Genomic DNA, 23,576 nt, shown 5'->3' on the forward strand with positions numbered 1-23,576 from the left:
TCCGTAAATAATTTCGAAATTTGTCGTCGAATTGTAACAATTTTATTAAATTTTAATCTATTAACCATATCTACTTACACACCATAATTTGTTAACATGTATAATTACAAATGCACTAGTGATTAAGCGTTGCAAATATTTGTTTCTTATCGTGGGTATTATATAATGAATTTAAGGAATTCTGTAACAGATTATTTTGTTTCAACAGAATATTTAGTGAAAAGATTAACACAGAGGTCTATTTTTTATTTTTTTAGAAGAAATGCTCGTAAAATTGTAAAAAACAACTTCAGTATGTTTCTCCAATAACATCGTACCGCGAGAATGCAAAACGCACTGAACTTGCTCAAGATAACGCATGCATAGTTAAAATTGCTTTCAACATTTTAGATAGATAAATCTGAGCATAATTACATAAATGATCGAATAGAATACTTACAATTAGTTCAAACGATTCATCTAATTTGTTTCAGCAGTGGACGGAAGATGCATGTGATAAAGATTCATGTATTCACAAGAGCAATTAGATATCATTGATGTGAATGATCGAATTGCATTTCGATGCAATAGGATCAACAACTATGTGCAAGCCGAAAGATATTTATTGTAAAAGAATAATGTACTAGGTTATGATTATCAAGTTAATCCTAATACCTATTGTTGAAATAATAACACCCGAGCACGATATTCCCCATCACTATTATTAAAAATATATCGACATTTTATTGAAATAAATCGAGGGAAATGGCCACTTTTTCAAAGTTGTAGTGGTAGATTGAAGTTGGACTTTAATAAATTCTCTCATGAATGAATGGAACATACATATATGATATTACAGATTATTTAAAACGTGTATATTTATTATTTATGTTTAAATAAAGAGCTGCCAATTGATGATACATTTTTAATTATGCACATTCTGCACGTTTTATGAAACATATGTTGTCATTTACTAAATAAGATGAATTATTCAGAATTCCTAATTCATGAGCTCATTTAATAAAAATTTTATTTAGCGGCTTTTTATTTTTTATTTTTTATTTTTTATTATTTGTTTATTAATTTTAAATTGGGTTTTTTGTTATATTCTGTATTGTTTTATATTTAAGTATATTTCTCTTTTTATATATAATCCTTTTTAATTAGGCCAAATTTTTATATTTTCGCTCCAAGAACGTTCCAAACTTTAACTACATATTTTTTCTTACATAGAGGTAATGAAGATAAATGATTACGTCGACAAAAATATTATTTATTATTTCGGTGTGTGTGCCTTACATGCGAACAAAACATGTCTCTGATAATTACAGGAACGAACAGCAATTCAATCTCGCTTTTTTTACATCATCAATTATCTAACGTTTGTTTTAAATATGCAGCATTTCTTTCGCACATGATTTGTGTGTGTGTGTGTGTATGTGTGTGTCGCGCGCGTATTGCATGTGTGTGGTTGGAAAAGGAGTCAATGTAAAATGGAAGAGGTTTACATAAATCCACAAATTTCTCAAGAAAAAATACATGGATGAAGAACTCAAAAGACTTACATAGACTTACATAGACGCACACTTACACACACGCGCGTATTATGCATACTACAAATCGGTCATTCTTAAAATTTGTCGTCGCCATTAGATCTAGTCGTTCTATTTGCATTTTTTTTTACATCTCAAGCACCTCTCTGGAGTAAAAACGTATTCAGATTTTAGGTGGGAAAGGAAGAAGGAGACAAATGTATGAGCAATTAAAATCGCCCAAGTTTGAGCAGGCCTAAATCGCCGCTTCGCAAATAAATAACTACAGGATATTTCCGCATGTGTTAAACTTGTTACACAAAAAATACTCAAGCTTTTCGTTTCCAGCAAGAAATGTTATTCTTCAATCCTGTATGCCTGCGTACGCAACTGTATTTCATTAGTATCATTCGATATATGAATACTGATGTCCAACATATAAAAGCGAGGAGTAACTTATTAAATTTTTATGTTAAATAAGGAACAATGGCGCAATCAAAATTTATAGGGAGACAAATTCACATGTAAAAAATTTGCGACTCACAAATCGTCGACGAAATTTTAACGAGAGAAAAATAAGAAACCAATGCAACCATAATTTCTCTTCTTCTTTTTGTTCTTTCATGTAACAGAATGTTTCGTATAAACGGATAAAGCAACTGTGTACATTCTGTTAATCTGCAGGCAATCCTTATCTTTATATAATGTCATTTCATATCACCTTTTCTTGCGTCATTCTTAACACAGCAGTCGATTTTAATTTTCGAAAAATTAATTCTGAAATACAAAGCATAACGCGCTAACGTTATTAATAATCTATCTATTGTGCTAATTTAATCGCTGGTTGATCGAAACCATTTCAATCTTGCAAGATATATATGATGGTCCTTCCTGTACTTTCTCAAGAAAAATATTACATATACAATGTTGTACTATAATAGAACACTCTCTCGCTCTTCCGACATATCGAAAAATACGACTTTCTCCCCCCCACTGAAGAAGTTAATAATAATGTCTATTCTAATTGCTATATTATTATTTAGTTATATTTCTTCCTTCTCTTTATTATTCTTTTCTTATATGCTTATTCTATTTGCCATCGATTCACGATTAAAAATCATTGATGTTACCGAATGTGTGCAATAATGCTCATTTTGTCAGTGTTTCACCATTTTTTTCACAGTGGATATATATTAAATACAAAACATGTATACGTGTTCTACAACAAAATAAGATTGTTAGATAGGCGTGACAAACATTGTAAAAAGTTCTACTAATATCTTTAACATATAGTATCCTTAAATAGAAAATTCTACTTTTTGTTTATCTCTTACAGAACTTTTCTCGTAGAAAAAATTGTAGGAATCATATTAATCATATTACTTTTATGGCTTTTTTCAACGATGTAAATGAGAAGACTCAATTTACTCATTAACGACAATTAATTAAAATTTAAGTAAGTTTATGAATTATTACAAGGAAAACATTGATTCATCGATTATGAGAAACTTCTGAGACAATATTATTTTTTTATTTTACATTAGAAATTTAGAAACTGGGAATATTACTTCATCAAAACTTGTTCTTGGACATTTTATAATTACTACCTTTTATGATTACTACCTACTTACTTCTAAAAATAAAGTTTTTAAGCAATTAATTAAAATATTGTGTTCATTTAAAGTATCATGTTCGAGCTCTCGTATCCTTTATAAAATTAAAATTTCAGTAAATATAGATTTATACGTGTATGCATGTATTATATATCGAGATTAAATTTCATTCGGCTCAAGAACTTTCTCGCATTATCGACCAATGAATGTTTAATCAGTTAGCATAATCACTAATCACTTCGTAATCTCTAATCGCCACAAAACCAATAGAAAGAAAATTATACCGCAGTTCGCTTAACCACTATAATTATCCATACTCATAACCCGCAATTCTATCACATTCTGTGACGCTAATCCACATACGTGACGATCAACATACAACATGCAGGGAACATCACATTGAGTTTGATATATGTGTGACAACATATCGTACCTACATCTCTTATAGCTACGTTAAGGGTGTCTTTCCCGCGTTGTCGCGCTTTTCGTTGCAAACCATCACTTTCGTGAAAGTGTGCACGAGCGCGGAGCGATCACGCGCGATCGCTCATAAAAATTATAGAAATTTTAATCTCTAATAATTCTAATGAAAACAAAACCGGAAAAATCGTCGACACATTTGCCCTTTTTATATCAAGAGACTTTACAAGGCCATAGCATATTTGTTGTATATTTACGCTGATATTCTTCAGCGTGCTTCCCGACACGTTGTCAGCCATTTATTACATTCAAACACAGAGATGTTAGAGATTTAATTAATAAAAGTAATGTTAGAAGATCTAGTTGCCATTTAAAATTATTAAATACGTATAATTTATAATTACGAAGTGGTTGTACTAAATATATACGATTTGTAAATATGGATATGGATTCTTCAATACTAATTCTCTTATTTCAAAAAATTAATCTAAATAAAGTAATAAGGTTTTTTTTTTTTAGTAATTTTTGTTTAAGAGTAAGCAGATGTCAACAATTTCTATAAGTGCAGTATGTACTCACTACTTTATGTAGTCACTACGCAAAAAGATGAGGTTTTGTAAATAAAATTTTTGTATAAATTTCTAAACTTTTGACTGCACACAATACGTGTCACGATCGAAGGAAATCAGCTTACTGTACACCAGCGAAACGTTTTCTAGCTGCCATCCCTATGGCTGATGAGAAAATGGCAGAATTTCTTAACGTGTCTATGTTTATAAATTCCAATTTCCCAAGTACCTACAGTCACTAACGACAGCGATATATTAGAAAGACGAAATTCGGAAAATATTGGAAGAAACAGTTCGATTGTCTTAGTATACATGGAGTCTCGAATTATATCTCGAGCGAAACGGTATCATATACTTAGAACGTGAGAAGAAGTCGATTGGTAGATACCAAGAGCTTTCTGCTAATCGAAGAGGGTATTTCTTTTTTTTACAATAAATCGCTCTAGTCAAATTTAATTTAATTTAATTTTTGCAGGCTAATTATCGCTAAACACATTTAACTACCAGTCCCTATAATTGTTCTGCGGCCAAAATTATTTGGGTCCCGAATGATTATTGTAACTCGTTTAAAATCTTTTTACGTACTTATTCCGTTTTTCGCCTTTCTCCTCTCCTCTCGAAGTCACTCGCTTCGTTTTAATTACACATCTTACAAATCGCCAGTTTAACGGCTAGTACTTACAGGCGTATGTATATGTAACAATTAATCGCGCATCTACGAGGATCAAGCGTTTCCTTTCGCGACTCGTTCAAATGTGGTTTTAGGCCGTTCGAATATGATTTGAGCACTTCCTGTTGAGAAACGGAGATCGCGATCATCATTATCGCCCGATCGCTTAAATTCCGGCGAGACACCCTTTCCCGCGAAATGTGGCGAAATACAATCGAACAAGTGACGAAAATCATAACGTCCATGATAGTGAACGTCATAATTAGACCGAAATAAAAAACGAAAAAAGAAAAAGAATTACAAATGGCTAGTTTCTTCAGCTGCGGTCCACTTGACGCTACAAATGTTTCGAAGCATTCTTCTTCTCTTTTCTTTCAATGAAGAAAGAAGGAGAAGAAGAACGCTCCAAAGCATTTGTAGCGTCAAGTGGACCGCAGCCTTCGTTCTTCTCGCACAGCGTTTCGTCACGAAGTAAAATGATAACAAATCGATCGTGTGCTCATGTAAGAATCTTTCAACGAAGTTTTTAGTACCAATAGGTAATAAGTACAGCGTTATTTAAGGAATTAAGCAAACGAGCGGATACAAGATCGATTTCAATCGCCGAAACGCCGATACGAGCACGCTGCCCGCTACGCAGAGACGAGAGAACTTGCTATTGTGTGTGTGTGTGTGTGTGTGTGTGTGTGTGTTGTTTGATCCACGTAAAGACACGCGCGCACTTCCGTGAGATTGTCCCTGACACTTACAATTAGACGTTAGAACGAGTACAACACAGATATGTATGAGACGAGGCCGTAACTCTTAATTAACAGCGTTCTCAACGAGGTGACCGATCGCGCCAATATCCATCCCGTCGCGAGAGGAAGGAATAACCTACTTCCTTCAACGTTCATCGATATTCATCGATTTTCTGAGGAATGTTTCTATATCTGCGACTGATTGACCTGATAATTTACAATATACCGAATGTACAATTACGCAGTAAATTAGCGATGTGTGTGCACTCGTCTCTAGAGGAATATTTTACACACGGCTCGCAGTACCTATATATTATAGTATATGAGTTGTAATAAGTACGCGAGAAACGCACACATATTATCTTCTATCCATAGCGTAAGTTTTGGATCAATAGTTTCGATTGTCAAAATTGATACAACGTATTTGCGTGCACGTGCGTATTTGCTTGTCCGTTTATCTGTTTGCTTGTCTGTCTGTCTCTGTGTGTGTTTTGTGTATATATGTATGTCCGTCATAATTAGACGTGAGACAATAGCGAAACAGACTCAAGTCATGCTTTACGTTAAGATTCCTAGCGTTCTGTATCGTAGAAAAATCGTAGTTGCTCTCTATCCGAGCGAATGTCATGTGTCTAGATTTTACTATAAGATAAGGATTTTACTGTAAGCTCGAACTTCGTCGAAAACTAGACCGCTACAAGATTTTTAGAAACGCGTGAGAAATGAGCGAAGCAAAGCGCGGTTGGAACACGGACAATTTAACCCTTTGTTCTCAGAGTCTTATAAACATATAAGTAATTAACGTATAAACATCAATATAATATAATTGTACATTTATAAACCTCCATTGAATTACATTCAATTTTATTCATATTTATATTTAAGTGTATATAAATCAATATAATATAACTTGCATGAGATAAATGTAATAACAAAATATTAAATTTAAAAAAATATATAAAGTAAAAGAAAGTTTAATTATAGAAAGTTAGTATTAGTTTAATAAAGAATTATGAAGAACATCTTTAAACTTTAAACACAAACAATGATGCAGACCTGTAATTGTAATTTGTAATTTTATTAGTAAAGATTAAATCACTGACAGTGTGATTTAAAACTAATGCCGTTATGAAATATAAATTCTCGTCTCGAGCTCTAATAAGTATTAATTTATCTAGAATAGTGTCGAGAAGAGAGCAAGCAGCAGCGATAGGAGAGTGATAACAATAACAATAATCGGCATCGATAACGATAGCTAACGATCGTAATAGTTATTAGGTCACTTCGAAGGCTAATAGAAAACTTGTTTAGAATGCGCTCAACTACTTACAAAGGAGAGAAGTCCTCCATCTAGAATATATGTAGATGATTGGATTCGTACGAGAAGATTGTCCATGCGATCTTCTTATGAGGAAACTTTCGATGAAATGCATTTGTTCGAATTAATTCCTGATGATTTTTCGTCAAAAGTTTCGCCGATTTCCTTTACCTTCGCTACAAATATATCTCTTTCGCTTGTAATTTCTATTTACGTCGTTTGTAAGATCATATTTGGAATTTATTTCTTTAACATGACTCCTATAACTCTTATCGTTCGTGAGAAAAAAAAATGAATTAATAGTTGGAAATTTAATTGCATCACAAGCTGCGTATTAAAATATTATCGACTTTGACGAATGCCTATAGTCATTAAGATACTAGTATTATACGACATAATAAATAAAATATAGATGTGAGATTATATGTCGTAATGCGTAATTCGTTTTACAGCAAAGTTCGAATCTGTGTCGTTCAATATTCATGACATCGGATATGTCTCTAGGCCGATTATATTCGTGAAACGTTATTTTTTTCTACGATATATCTGACGTAGCCCTCGCAAAGGCACAATCGTCTCGTTTATGAGTCTTGCGAGGCGTGTCGCTGGCGTTCGAGGCGAGGAGACTGATGTAGCGCTTATATACCGACAAAAGATGTGTGGACAGCACAACCGTTAATTAAAGTGTCTTTTTTTTTCTTTTTTTTTCGGGCCAGGCTCTCCCGCTCTGTGTGTTTCAAGTAAAAAATTACTTTCTTGATGCTTGAGCGCTCGCGATTCCGCCTGCGCGTCTTTTCGATCAAAAGTCTGCCGTTTACAGATTGCAAAGGAATTCAAGGAATTGCAAGATTTGCCCTAACTATTGAATCTTAAAGATCCGAAGTGTTAATAATAAATAAGTAAAAGTTTACGTAAAGAAAAGAGAATCAGAGCCTGATATTTTACAGAGGTCCAATATTTACAAAAAGGTGGAATTAACGGAGACGTATAGTAATATAAGAACTGCACACATGTATATGTAAAGAATTTCGTCTCGAAGGACTTGCGAAAATAAATTTTCGATTAAACTTTCGTTGACATCCCTTAAACATCTACATCGTTAACACCGAGTTTTAATGATATGGGACAGTGACATCGTATTTATCCTTAATCGTATCATTTAAACACATGTACATTTTGATTATCCTTCGTTACAGTTTCCCCCCGCGGATCGTAATAATATGTGGTATATTTATATAGGGTATATGCATGTGTATACCACATCCCGGATCGATATCGACGCCGTAAGCTTCACGTTGTACCGCACGTTATACACATACACCACATCACTTAAGTACCGCCGCGTGTTCCATCGTCTGTGCACGCGTCACACTCAATATATAATAATAAATTTGTGACTTCAACTTCGTTTTACCGCGGGACTCGTGGATCGTATCGTGAGAATGCTGCCTGATCATTAATTAATTTTGTTTTACGATATTATCACGTTTATTACCTATCACTGATTACTCGGGCGGGGTAAGCGCAATAAATTCTGGACAATCCATTATGTCCATAATCTCGTCGCGGGACATTGTAGGACTTAAACATTCACATTAACGCGTCCCGAGAATCATCCCGTAAATTATCCCGAAGCGATAGATTAAGCTCGCGTTGGAATTTTCGCCGTACATCTCTTTCCTCGTCATCTCTGCCAATTTTTTCTTCTTTTCTTTTTTTTTTTTTTTTTTTCATAGCCAATCAAACTGCTCGAGATTGCTTCGTGGGATCATGGTGATCTTCGAGACGCTACGCAAAACGGGACGTCAGCGTTACATCTGAGAAACGTCGAAGAAATCCGCCTGTCCGTCCCGTCTAATCAGTCTACGAGCTACAAAAATTGTGCGACTTCTAAAACACCGAGTTTGGTTGGTTATTAATCAAGTTGGCCGCGAAGTTATCTTCGGGGACTCATCCGCTCGTCTCGCCACCGCACCGCCTCAACCTTTTTTTATATCATCGGCTCGGCCAGCGAGCCTTGAAACGATGGTCTACCATTAAATAGTTAAAGCATTAAATAGTTACGCCGATCGAGGCATTTCACTCGATTCGACTGTTTCCTATTTTCCTATAGTCATCACTTTTTTGGAACGTTCTGTATAAAAAAAAAATCTGAATTTCTATAATTTGAGATTATTTCGTAATACAGTTTATGTCGATATAATATTTGTAAAAATTAACGTTTATATATGTCTAATAATGTAAGAGAACAACAGAAGAGACAACACAATTCAGAACTACACGTTGATCATTAAAGCAGAATGAAAAGATTGTAATCGTTTACTATATTATTACAAACTTCTGTTTTGCATTCCAAATCGAATATTTCCGTAAAAGAGAAACGCGAATCCTGAAAACGCCTCGTCGACGTAAGAAGATCAAACAGGCTCTATATCCCCGTTTACCTTTAAGTATCGATATTTGAATTAGTACGTGCCGAAATTCGATCGAATCACTGACTGGATCAACCAGATGAGACCGCCGTCGGCGGCAGATGTCGATCGAGCTTCGCGCTTCGCAAATTCGATATTATATTTGTTTTGGGAAAAATGGACCCTTATCATTTCATCAGGATACATGGCTGCCTTCCGCTCGCCTCTGTAGTTACTCGTCGAAAAATAAACTTTTCGTACCGTTTCTTCCTTTGTCTCTGCTGCTTCGTGCGAACAAGACTCGCACAGGTACACCTTTATTGCTAAAATCACTGCGAGTACCGACAAAACACTTACAGATATCGAAAGGCGTTAATCGAAGGAACTCGGTTCTCTTGAATCTATTTACCTCTTCGCCAAGTTTAAAATGCGACGACGCTGACGCTGACATCGTCCGACAAGCGTAAGTTCAATGGAAGCATTTTGTTATGTCTTTACAATTTTTTAAGTTGATTGTCTTCTCGAACAATTGTATAAACCATCTGAAGTTGATTGTCTTTCGGTTTTTATGCTATGCATGATTACCGATCTTTTTCAATTAATTAAGTTTGTCATACAACACGTATGATCGATCCATGTTACAGATTGATCTTATTATTTTTGAAAATCGCTTTTTTTTACATTGCGATGAGCAATTTGAAGTTCTTATGCGATCGACATTTGTTTTAACTTTATATTTATATTAGGAAGAAAAGATAAAAACTTTTATTACAATATTTTAATAATATCCAATTTTTTTTCTAGAAACACATATTTTTTTATCATATGTAAATGTCAATAAATAATCAAGCATTGCATTTTTAATTAAATAACAATTATAAAATACGTTAATCGACTTAATACCAGCAAATTATGAGTGTCGATTAATTAATAAAAGTATTTTTCTATCTGAATACATCCGCATGCTATTGTGATTAATTATAATTGAAAAGTGTCGCGGCGACTTAGAAAGACTGAAACTTCGTCGATGCGAACTTCATTTGCCTTTTGGGACAACGTAAGCCTCGTCGCTGCACTCAAGGACTTGTAATAATAAAGAGTGCCGTTGTCTCGCGAAGATCGAGATCGCGTTGTATTCGAACTAGCCGACATTGCCACGTGATCAGCCACGATTTCCATCAAGAGATGATCTTGACGACGGACTCGCCCTCGTCCTTGAGCAAAAGGCTCAATCTGAGGTCGAGCTCGCCGGCCTCGAGGGCCCACTTTTCCCTTAACCATCATGGCGAGTCCGCGTTGCCGTGCGTGCCGAGGGTGTGGATCGGGAAGAGCGGATACCAGTCGAAGATAAATTCCTTGGGCGGCAGCAGATCGAGATCCACTTCGGCGCCGCCCAGCCCCTGGTTGCTCTCGAAGCCCTGCTTCTTCTCCCACAGCATCACCAGCAAGTGCCTGCTCTGAATGGTGTCGGAGCGTCCGTATTTCAGGGTCTGCCGATACTGCGGAGTCTTCGAATGTCGCACCACGCGAGTCTTGCGCTTCTGCAACCACTTGTCGCCGTTTCGCTCGCGCAAGTACGTCTTCACGTAAGTATCTACGGGACAAGGATAAAAATTTCGCTGTCAATATTCGGGAAAATGGTCTTAAAATCTGACACTTTCGGCGTATCTGTGAGTGAAAAGAATTTTCTTCTCTTGCGATTTTCCAATTATGATCAATGAAGATGTAAATCAAACTCGAGATCAAAGGCACATTCGGGTTTTTTTAAATATAAAAATAAAAACAGTTAAAGATCTCTGAAGGAGAAAACGAAAGGTGTATTATATATATATATATATACACACATATATATATTCTACTATAACTAAAATATAAAAAAAAAACTGAGCTAACAGCTCTTAGTTATCTTTAAAATATTTATAAAAACGTGTTACACGTCAATTTTTTACTACAGTTTCGGCCTTAATAAACCTTAACAAGTTAGCGGATGTAGGTCGTTGCCATTAACCGGGCGCGTTGAACGCTCGCTCGGAAATTTGTTTTTAAACGCTAAAGTAATGCATGAGTAATCAAGACCTGAACACCCGCCCGCTGTAAAAATATAGCGGCTGCGAAATCAACGCCCGCGCGAGGATAGATATAGCCGGGAGGATCTCAAAGGTACTACGTTGCGAGAATTTTATAGTAAATGCAAACAGGAACGAATAACTCGAATTGGGGGGGGGGGGGAATTAACAGCGGCAAAGAGAAAAGGCACGCTCCTCAAATTACCTGGCTCCTCCTTCTCGTCGGGACAGATATCCCTCGCGCAGATAACTTCGACCTCGAGAGTTCCCTTGCACATGTAGAAGCCCAGCTGTACTTCGCCGTTCTGTGCTCCTGCAATGTTTGCGATCGCAATCAAATGGATACGGAAGTATCCAAAAATTTTAATAAGAAAACTCATAAGATAAAATAAAGATTGATGGACGTTCGAGATTTAATGAGTTAAAAAATAAACGCGATTTCAGCTTTGTAATTTATCAATTTGAATAAAATTATCTCAATCAGAGGTAGATAATACTTTTATAAGAAAGAACTTTTTTTCGAGTCAGTCGAAATTATATTTTAGACAGAACTAAGAAAAAATATAGTATTTGCGAAAATATATAATTTAATCTCAAGAAGACTGAAAGGGGGGGAGGTGATATAATGGATATTTTACCACTGATTATTTTGTATCCTTTTGGCAGCAACTGTCCGCGACCCAGTTTCAGATCGACGCCATTTTCATTTCTCGCTGACTGACTGAAATAACAAAAGTTATGCCATAGAAATTGAATTACGTTTAATTTAATGAATATCAACTTAGGATGTGTGTGATTCAGAATTTCCATCCGCTCTTCTACCGTTGCATGTACGACAACCGAATTAAAATATCAACGACGCGAGATGTAAAGCGTAACTGATGAATTGATAATAGACATTGAAAATGTGAGTAGAACAGAGTGATTCAATTTAACTTTTGTCACAAAAGATGGATCGCGTACCTCCATTTCTCGTCTTCGTCGGATTCGCTATTTCGATCGTAAAATCTCTCAGGAATCTCCTTGACGCTGTCTTTGCGCTCACCCCGCCCTACGAGTTGAAAAATATCTTTTTACACTATTGATCACATCGGACCGGCTGCAAACTGTATGGCGTTGCACGAGCAAGCAGAAATCTATTTTATCAATGTATTATTCGTTGAATGACAATACTCATCGTGAAAATTCATAAATATTGTCACGATTGACATTCCTGGATTTAGACGATTTTCTACGTGCATATTTCCATACAGATTGCAGTTAAGTAGTTTTATTAAATAAAACAATTTACACCTGCCATTCAGAAGAGTCAGTTCTACGGGCTTGTAATTTCAAACTCAGTTTTTGTATGCAACACATCTCTCACAGAAGCTTCCTACTGAACAATACGACAGTTGCCAAAGCATCTTCGGTCGTGTGAATTTCAAAATGATTCCAACAATCTATATTCTATCGTTAACGTAATTACGTTTCTAAAAATGTTTATTAAAATTTGTTTCGAACATCCGGTGACACTTCAAGTAAGAGCGATTGTGAAGATATTAGATAACTCTTTTTCTGGTTGTATATTGTATAATACTATAATGTACATGTAATTTTTATAATAGAAAATAAATAAAGTACATCATATATATCACTGTTTTACAATAATGTCGATTTTTAAATCGCCGATAACGTCTACTTTATTATACAAGAATATGCAGTGAGGATTTCTATGCATGCAAATTCGATCGACGCCAATGGAGCTACTAGCCGAATCATGAAATTCAACGACCGAAGCTTCCTGAATTAGGTAAATGTATGTAATAAATTCCAAACGCGTTTTCTACATAAAAGATACAAACTTCGGCTCCAAAGTACCAATGATAGCAGGGAGTTTCAACTCTACGAAGAGGGAAGTTCGGTCTCGCTAGCTGTAATAAGATAATTAGAAGCTCGGACAGCTAATAGAGTTCGTTCTTGTTCTATTGTTAACATATTCTTCTTGAAGTTCTCATTATGATTCTTACATTTATACTTGCTCATATATTTATTCTAAGACACACATATCACTCTAATTCGAGCAAACGCTCTTTGTCAAAATTACAAATTTATAGATAAATTAAACATATGGATTTTCATCTAAAATTATATTTTCTATCGATTTGTTTTTAGTTTTCCTGCTATAAGAAAACATATTAGGATTTCTTACCTTATATATATTTCTCATTTATTTCTACAAGCATTATTGTATGTACATTTTCCGAATTTATATATCTTTTACTTCTAATTCTTATATTAAAAAATTCTTTATTAAAAAATTTGATCGAAATATGTCATTTCATCCATACATCATATTTGTACATTAACATTATCATTTTATACAAATGTTAATAAAATATTTTTGTATATAATATAAAAATATTCCTTGGTGCAATATATAAAAACTAGATGTTATAAAGTAGAAAATTTTAAATATATGTACAGGTAAGAATAATTAATAAAATACATTTGTTAAAAGTTAAAGAGAAAAAAGATTAAGAACAATTTCGGAACTAGCAGACATAGTATAAAGAAAGAATCGGTAGAAAGATGTCGTATAGTCAGTATAGAGACAGTGTGTCAGATAAGTCAATCAACACTAATAAAATGCTACTTGTCAGATGTTCGTGTCAATATAGAGCTAAAGACGTGCGACGATACGACGATGGCATTCGACTTCTCTTACCTAAGATCACGATTGTAGATAGCAACAGTGATAGCAGTAAGTTGGCTAGCGTTCAAATTATCTATAAATGCTAATAGTGCGCTCAAGCAAATATTCCAAAGCGTTACTCGCTTCAATTGCTAAAAAATTTAGGAGAGAGAAGCAAAAAGGAAGTCGTGAGGGTTTTGCAGTAAGGAACGTGGATAAGGTATTTTGTATACTACTCACCTGTCTGCAGATGACTCGAAAAATTGCACTACTTCCGCAATGTATTGTTAGTTAAATAAATAACGTTTGCATGAACAAACGTGTATAGATACATGTATGTGTACATGTGCTTGTAAAATTTAATCACTTATCCATCAATTATGAAAGTTATACGTGAAGTTGTTAACGTTACAATAACTAAAGATGTAAAGACTGATGTGCGCGTGTATTTTCTGAAACTATTAGGATATAATGGATATATTAATAAAGTTATAATTGCTGATCACAAACTGAATTCACTACTTAAGAAATTTTAGTTGTTAACAAAGTCAAATAAAATAATAAAAGCAATTTCAGGAAAAATGTTACATTTATTATTTTCAAGTAGTTATCTCGATCAAATTTACAGAAGATATAATCTTTGGAAAAGAGAAAAAAAGAGATAAAGTTAATTATAGAAGATAGCAAGGAATTAATGTACTAACTTCTTGGCGTTTAGAACGGTTAACTAGACTAATAAATGAGAGCAGAAGATGAAATGGAGTACGATTAACGCAAGCAGGAAATTAATGATATACCGAGAAGTTGCAAAACTGACAGAAGTATAATTAATCTCGTTGTAAAAAATTATATCACCATGGGATCACGAAAGAGACGCGTGCAAGGATGAAAGAAAATATTCCGCGGGTGGAGTTCGCCAACATGTTATCCCTTTTATGTCTTATGATAAATAACATTTTGTACGTCTTTGAAAAGTACAACGTGTATCGGGGAAAAGACAAATTAATGGCACATGCACGCAAAGGGAGAGAAGAAATAAAATTGCAAGAAAAGCGACACGTGAGAGATATTAGAACGGTATTTTTTGTATATTGATATATATCTATTTCTTTTTCATATCATTGATTACGTCATTGATGAGTAAAAAAGAGAACAGGATAAAACAATGGAAAAAAGTGAATATGGAAGATTACAGAGAGAAAAAGAAACCGTGAGCGTACGACACTCACACAGACAAATTGCTGTTGCAATTTTGTTATAAAAAATGCAATGTTATGCAATAATTATAAAGATATTTGTTGCCTATTTTTGCCTGGAGATCTCTTCTGTTGAAAATGTGTTATTGTAATTAATATTTTATAAAATTGATTGTATTAGTAAGGAATTATGAAAAAGTAAAATATTGTGAAATAAAATAAAATATTTATTATACTTTCTCGAATAAAACGTGGTGTTGCTAATGGAATTAATGTTTGGCTATAGAATTTTTAATTTTGTTAATACTAAAATCGCGTAAAAATTACCTTTGTAAAAAGAAAAGAAAATGTTCATCAAATTGGAGCTGTAATCCGAGAATTCAATCAGACTTGGGAATTTTCGAATCTAAAATCCTGTTTCTACTTTTCGTTTATTTACACTCAAACAAATGGATATTCTGATATCAATTTTGCTACGTCTACATTTGACGTATCAATAAATATACTCCGTTCTTATTCTCTCTCCGTTGCAGAATAAACACTACGATACCGTTTGTTAAAAGGGGAGTTTTAATTAAAGAGGCAAAATTTGGTAGCGAGATTCTGCTCAAAGTACAGATAGACAGAGAGTGATAGAGGAAAAGAGCGATAGACAGTGAGCGATAGAGAAAGAGTGTGTCTTACCGGAAGCCCGTAACGTTGGTTGACAGTGGCGACAGTGCCTTGCGATTATTTATCGAGGTGGTGTGGAGTGCGGCAATGGGAAGGAGGCCGAGTTACCGGTCCTCGGAGACACAGGCTCGCACTGCCACACAGTAACTGTTGGGACTACGCACTCTGTTGTCGTTGTTGGTGGTCGATGGTGGTCGATTGGTTGGTTGGTTGGTTGGTTGGTTGATTGGTTGGTTGATTGGTTGGTTGGTTGGTTGGTTGGTTGGTCGTGCGTGCGTGGCCCACGATTTGTCGTCGATAATCGGGGTGGTGACGATGGCCGATGGCGTTTCGACCGAGCGAACCGAGTGTTTCGCGATTCGAGTTGAGTACGAAGAGCGTTCAGAGTTTTGGCATTGGCGGACGGTGCCGACCGAGAAAGGATATCAAGATAATCAGCAATACAGTCAGTGAGGCGTCAAGTTCTAAGTGCACGCTGCGCTCGAGGCCGTGCACTTACGTGAACGAAGATATGCACATAGATGTTAACAGGAAGTCGGAGGGCGAGAAACTGATTAGGTGATTGCGATTCTTTTGATGACGTCGGGGACGCTTAATGATCGCTTCGATTATTAAGCGCAGCGACTTAACTGTCAACGAGATGAACGGCCGCATAATTCGGCCGATTTTTGTGCGAAAGCGAGGAAACTGAGTAGGGATAATTGTGAGGAGTACTTTGACCCGTCGCGTTGAATTCATTCTCTTCACGTGCTCCAAAAACATCAGCCAGCTTCTTTCTCATGCACAATTTAAAGCCTGCTTCCTCGTAAATCTTCTACTATCTCCATTAGCCGTCAGCAGATAAAAATTACGCTAATTCTGTGTTAAACTAATTGTAAGTAAAGTTAATTCTACATTGCGGGGAAATGTTACTTTGACTTTGTGAATTCTATTAGCGTGTGCCATATTCATATTATGTAATAAACGTTCTTTTCATACGTTTAATTAATACTTTAGTAGAATAAAATGTCAAATACAATATTGTAAAGATTATGGAAATTGGATACATTCAATATGCTAATATACAAAAAGCACCAATATTGTCATTAAATATTAACTGCTTCGATCATTATCTTTAATCGAAAAATTTTCATAATTATTAACGTATTATCACCGCAATATCGACTTCGTACGTTTAGCACGTAGCAGAAGCCGCCAGCTAAAGCGACCGTTAAGCCTGAAAGATGAAGAAACGATAATCTTGCTGACAGAACGATCAGCAGCGACGCATCATGGCACGCTTGGTGTCAATGCGGCAAACAACACTCGGAGGAGTGAATGAGAGGCTGAACAGCATAAGAACAAATATAGATAGAAAGAAAGAGAGCAACAGAGAAAGAGCGGAAGATCGCGGCGCGTAAAGTCACACACGTGCGTGCAACGGTATACAGAAGCACAATAGCGAATTATGTTTTCCGCTATTGTGGCGAACGGCGGTGGCGGTGGCAGCGGCGGCGATGACACTGTTTCTCGCTTCGTAAAAAGCCTGAGGTATAGCCGTACAGCGAGATAGAGAGAGAGAGAGAGAGAGAGAGAGAGAGCAGGGGATTTGAGTCGTTACTGTCAGGCTGTGAGACGATACGAACAATCAGCAACAGGCAACAGCGGCGCGCAACAGCGATCGCAAAATACAGTTGAGCAGAGAGCGCACAGATCGTGATCGCGTTAACTTTTGCTGGTTTTGGTGGAGAACACATCGACCTCTTCGTGGAACGCAAGCAGAGCGAGAGACAGACACAAAGGCGGAATGAAACGTGGTGGCTTATGCTCGGTAAAACCACGTCGATTTACGAGCATTTCCGTCGACCGGGACGATGACTCCTCCTCGAGACGTAAAAGCGGAGGATGATTGACGAACGAAGCTTGAAATTTTTCTGCAGATCCAAGCGAGAATGTCGCACGCGCGCGATGGATTTGTTTTTAAGCTCCACGATGGACCCACGGCAGTGATCGAGATGCTTTTCTACTTTTTTTCTGACTCTATTCCATTCCGACGTCGACGAGTCAGTTCCGCGCAGCTAGACAAACCTGTGCGATGACTTTTTGGCGAGTGTTCGTTGGGGATTTGCAGTCTAATCCAGAAACGAGGTAAACGCTGAATCAAGCATCGAGCGTATGAACGATGAGATAAGCGACGCGACGAGGCACAATTGAGAATGTAAAACAGAAGGCGAGGATCGAAGGCGGTCATCGTCATGGTCGACATTATATAGACACGAAAATCTATTATCGAGTCGATCGTATCCCGAAGTCTTGTCAAAATCCTTTCCAGGTCGGGCTACTCCCGCTTTGAATCCGTCCGATTTAGATTCCACAAACTGGGACAAAAATGGCTTTTGACAAAAACGAGTGAGAAATTCCTCCGTGTATTAAGATCGTTCGCTCGGTCAAACCGCGCGGGGTCGACAGGACGTGATAGTGCGAGTTATATAAATAATAATTGCATCGACGCATCCGAGTACAAAAATGTTGGAAAATTGTTGGAAAAAGGAGGGTTTCTAATTCTACAAAAGAGAGTGGTACGATGTAGTTAAACATATAGGTGAGGGTTACACTGAATATAAATTAGGAACGTGATTATACGAAGTAAAAATTATATGTAACAAAAAGAATTGCAGATTATAAATAATTTCAAAATATTTAAGAATTTAAAAAATACTTTTTTATGGCACATTGAAGTTGTACATCGAGATAATTATTGCGAAAGTGTTCTGCTTTCTTCGTGTCATATGATAGTATATAAAGACGCAACAGTAAAAATATAATAAATGTTTTCAGAATTTTTTGCCAAACAGTTTTTACTTCAAAAATTTACATTTTATCGATTAATTATATAGATTTACATTTAAATGGGATCTTTTCTTAATAAAAAATATGATATTTAATCTTTTAATTAATTCTATTACTTAATAAAAATTAAAAAAAAAAAAAATTTTTTAATTCTTTACTTTTTGGTTTTATGTGGAAACAAGCGGAATATTTTTTAGAAATCGTAGAACAGTGAGTTAATGAAATTTGATTTTCTACACAAAAATTGTTTTCTAAAAATTGAAATAAAAAATAGAGAGAAAAACAATATTAATAAAGAGAAAGAAACAGGCAAGTGATTCATGTAACGTACACACATAACGAATATGGTCGGACAATCACATGTGAGACGAACACACATGTGTACGAACACTCAGATACAATGCACACGCGCTCTCGCACACTTACATACATCTGGATGCACAAATTAGGGTATGGCGTTTTATTAATGATTCTCTTAGTCGAGCCAGAGATAGTGACGGTGACCGTGATGGTCACCAACGAGACGTTAAACAACATTAACGGTGACAAAAATAGAGAAAGACAGAAGAAGAGAAAAAGTGTATCACAAAATGCAGTAAAAATGGTTCGTGGAGGTGTGACGAATGGAGAGGTACAAAAGGCAAACAAACAGTCGGACGACGGACGAACGAACGAGCGAAATGATGGCCAAAAGAAGCGAGGAAAATGTTTATACTCACGGCTGCCGCGTTTCTTGTCGCCGGAGAGACTCATGGTCCTGCTGAGTTCGCCTTTGGTCGCCTTCAACGCTCGCAGACCCTCCAGGATCTCCTCGGGATCCCTCATCGGCCTGGTGAACGAGCTTCGCCGCCGATCGCGATTGTAATGCACTATAGCCGGCATGTCAGCTTCGCCCATGCTTCCACCTGGAACGAATTTAAATTAAGAGCAATTAGATACAATTACGAGAATCATACATCAGTGATATTGAAGGACTGATGACATTTTTCATTCGTATTTCGCGAAATGAAATTTAATTCTAATATAGAACGAAAGTTCACAATATTGTCCGTACAATTATTAAATAGAATAAATAGATCATAAATTGTTACATATTTGTGATTTTCATTAAAGAAAAGAAAAAAAGAATGTTACGATGTCATCCTCTATGATGTTGCCCTTTTGTTTTTTTTTTAATGCTTCTTTGATGCCTGCTATTTTTCACTTCGCGGTGCATCGATTTCTGTTGTTTGCAACGTTTACACGAGCATCTTCTAACTGAAGTGACGTAATCGAATAGCGATAATCGAGGAAGCTGTTACTTAAGCGTGCCAAGTGCTCCCAAGCAGAGGTACTCGAGGCTACCCAACAATAGCATCACGGATAGTCCCACTCTATCGTTATATCATCTTTGAAAAGGAGACAGAAGAAGGGGCGAGTTCGCTTGAAAATGGCCAGCTTGCAACGAAAAGCGGCACACGGTTTATTGAGTCGAGTATCCGCGAACAATGTCGAAAATTTTGACAAAAACATCTTTCAAAAACTTGAAATTTCAAAAATTTTTACGTTCTAAGATTTCGTTTAATTTTTTTGTCGTACCGAATGCGTTATTTGGCAAATGTGTGCAAAATCACTTGTAACACCAACTTAAAGATACATAAAAAAAACGTTTATTATGGTGATTTACTATAACAAATATCATATCTGATGAATTTTAAGTTTAAATTTTACATTTACATTAAAAGAGAAATTTGTCTATTTTTTCTTTACTTATTATATCTCTTAATTTTGCACAATAATTAGACACTAAGAATTATTAATTAAGAAAATTAAATAGAAAATTAAATATTAAATAAAATATTAAATAAGACTATTAAATAGAATGAAAATTTTCTTGAATTTCTCTGCGGAAAAGCTTGATATGAATTTAATTCAATATATCATTTCTTTGTAATTAAAATTCTATCTTTCCGATTACAATGCTGTTAAATGCTCTCGTAATTATAAGCCTCGCATTAATTTCTCTCGGCCAAGAGACTAATGGAAATTAATTGAGGGAGGTCCTCTCACTGACGCGTCGTTGCATTCTCACCAGCAATTTCTCCGAAAGAGAAATTGGATGGTATCGAATCTTTTTCGTGACGCTCACGTTTGCTGTCGGTGCCGCCTTGACTCTGGAAGCTGCTCCTGCGGCTACCCGGCAGAGATCTGCTGTAATCCCGGTTGAGCTCGTAAGGCTCGACCTCGAGTTGCTCGGATTGGCTGGAACCGCGTCTGGAATTGGCGTGCCAGGCATGGTCCGGATGCAGGAAGCAGAACTCCGGGCTACCGCTGTCGCTCTGTGTATCGTCGCTGTAGCTACGATCCCGCAGCTCCTTCCTAAATAATCTCTGGGCGACCTCCATCGATAGCGAACCGCGCGGCGAGCAATACGGCGATTTGCCTGTTCGAAGCCCGCGTGGATCCTCCAGCCGATACCTGACATTTCATAGATTGCGATACTTCGACATATAAACGTTAACGAGATCTCAATTTTTGTATTGTTATCAATCATCGATTTGATTATCGTACAAAACTACGTCAATTAGTTTATGTATGTCTATTTACATTTATTATTTATGAAAAGTAGAGATTTCACATATTAATATTAATATTTGATACATTTATAGTGCAACGCACATATTAATGTCACATATTAATATTTAATACATTTATAGCGCAACTGATAATATTTGACACATTCATATTTAATTTAATACATTTATAGTGAAATTGATAATAATTAATAACATTTAAAATACTAATTCTATTCAATTTTTATAACAATTTCTAAATGTTATAGCAATTATAGTTTAGCTGACTATAAAATTCATAGACTGTTTTACTGTTTTACAGTCAAAAACCGCGTGTCAAATGATCATTGCAGTTATCCAAACGCAAGAAGTGTTTCAATCTCTATCCGAAAAAAAAATACACTTACCAAACTGCTCTATCATTTTCAAGCGCTCGCTGAACATCGACAGTGCATTCACCAAGAAACACATTATCGCCATCGGGACAGTAATCCCAGAGAGTCACCTCAATCGCACGTTCCATCAGGCTCTCGCCATCAACTCCAGTAAAGAACAATGTAGCGTTCCAGATAGGTTTCTGGGTCGGCTCAGCTACGATAGTTTTCAGCGGAGTTGCATCGCCGCTATAAAGGTCACGAGTGCTTAATCAATCTTTCATTTTAAGCGTCGGAGCATAGAGTAAAGATAAGTGAAGAAAGAGAAATCAATTTGGCGAAGTTCTTGGAGAAGCAATTAAACGCATTAATCGCGCTCACGCGGAACTATTGTGAAATATCAATCGATCTGTCATGTTCTAATTTTATCTAGCTATAATTTATTATTTTTACTTTGCTTCGTATCGTACGCGTTATACGGTCAAGAATCGATTTCGCGGAGGACCAATAAACGTGTCGGATTACATTCAGTCCAAGAATTTACGAGATGTCCATTATATGGACTTACGATGGTGGAGCAAGAATAAGCTTTGCGAAAGCCTCCGGCAAGGTGCCGAATCCGGTGTCTTCTCGCGCACATAAGTCGTCGGCCATGAAAACCGAAACGACCAATTCTTTGCGTTCCGTCTCGTACGAAACCTGGATCTGTATGCGGCCGGTCACCTGCCTCTCCTTCGCTATTTGTTCCTAAAAGATACGAAACCAATCTTAACATTTCTAGTGCATCGTAATCCGTAGGGTTGAAGATTTTTTAACCTGCTGGTGGAGATGAACGTTCCTTCATTTTCATAATTTAGATATAGTTCCCAAAATATAAAGCAAATAGTAATAAAACGTTGATATTACAGTGGAGAATTATTGAAAGCAGTTATTAATATACAAATAATAAATATGGAAATTTAAAACAAAATTCATTAACCCCAATTTATATAGCAATAATGATAAAACCGATAAAACTCGAAAATAAAAGTATCAACTTAACTCTCTCCGCCAGAATACATCGAACGATTTTTTAATGGAACCTTCGTGCTCCACTCGCGGTTGTTGAGGAGACCGAAGCGGAATTCATTTTGCATGCAGAAGCAGTTTCATGGTGGAGTTTTGTTGAGAAGATAAAACGAAGGAAAAGAATGTGAGCAAACTAAGAGCAGTCCTCGAGGTTTAATTTTATTCGTGTCAAGACCCATTTCATGACGCAGACCATACAAATAGCAACTATGGGTGTGTATAGTTGTGTGTGTGTGCGTGTGTGTACAGGGGTGTAATCCTAGAAAAGTACTGATCTGTTTCGCTCTTTTATTTAATTTTTATTTAACTCTTTTTCAAACCAGCTATTCGAGCCAATGATTTTCTCTAATTAATCTTAATTTATAATGAATATTTCTAATCTTTAAATTGAGATAGAAATCTGATATTACAAACAATTCATTGGCTCTTTTCAATATAGATAGGTTGACACAATTATAATTCTTTTATTATAGAGCTTATAAAGGATTTTGAATGTAAAGTTGCAAAGATCTTTATCTTCGAATATCCTCGAAGAGTTAACAGAGAAATATTGAAAATCTTAAGATCTTTAAAAGCTTGAAAATCCATAGTTTCCTACAATTTTGAAACTTAGACATCTCCAAAGACAGAGTTCCTTATCTTTAGAGCTTTATATAAACTAGAATCTTTTAATCCTTACATCTACGGATTTTCGGATTTTAAATATATTCCGGATTTCACCAAATTATTTTGTTTTATTACAGAGACACATAAAAAAAAGAGACATTATATATCAATCATATAATTGATATTATATCATTAATATTATTTTAAGATTAACATTTATAATGTTTAATAATATTAATTAAATTTACCAATTAAATAACTATAATATTATAATATATATATGTAAA

At 35.7% G+C, this 23,576-nt stretch overlaps 1 protein-coding gene across 7 annotated transcripts in view; it reads right to left on the reverse strand.

Moving 5' to 3' along the window:
• Positions 1-1,231: 1,231 nt before the first annotated feature.
• Fife (regulating synaptic membrane exocytosis protein fife) overlaps positions 1,232-23,576 on the reverse strand; it is a 164,736-nt gene continuing 142,391 nt past the window's right edge. For 4 of the 7 annotated variants that reach the window (XM_077408267.1, XM_077408270.1, XM_077408269.1 and 1 more), the window contains 8 exons: positions 22,184-22,362; positions 21,649-21,864; positions 20,818-21,146; positions 19,409-19,594; positions 12,282-12,369; positions 11,957-12,039; positions 11,524-11,631; positions 1,232-10,846 (listed from right to left, as the gene is read on the reverse strand). In XM_077408267.1, the coding sequence (XP_077264393.1) occupies positions 10,533-10,846; positions 11,524-11,631; positions 11,957-12,039; positions 12,282-12,369; positions 19,409-19,594; positions 20,818-21,146; positions 21,649-21,864; positions 22,184-22,362 (1,503 nt within the window). In that variant the 3' untranslated portion in view covers positions 1,232-10,532. Of the gene's footprint in view, positions 10,847-11,523; positions 11,632-11,956; positions 12,040-12,281; positions 12,370-15,872; positions 18,218-19,408; positions 19,595-20,817; positions 21,147-21,648; positions 21,865-22,183; positions 22,363-23,576 lie in introns of those variants that run through there. The other 3 variants (XR_013257272.1, XM_077408271.1, XM_077408272.1) reach the window with 3 other exon arrangements.

Source organism: Temnothorax americanus, unplaced genomic scaffold (assembly GCF_048541705.1).
Source record: "Temnothorax americanus isolate GAGA-0224 unplaced genomic scaffold, ASM4854170v1 Scaffold24, whole genome shotgun sequence".
Lineage (NCBI taxonomy): Eukaryota > Metazoa > Arthropoda > Insecta > Hymenoptera > Formicidae > Temnothorax > Temnothorax americanus.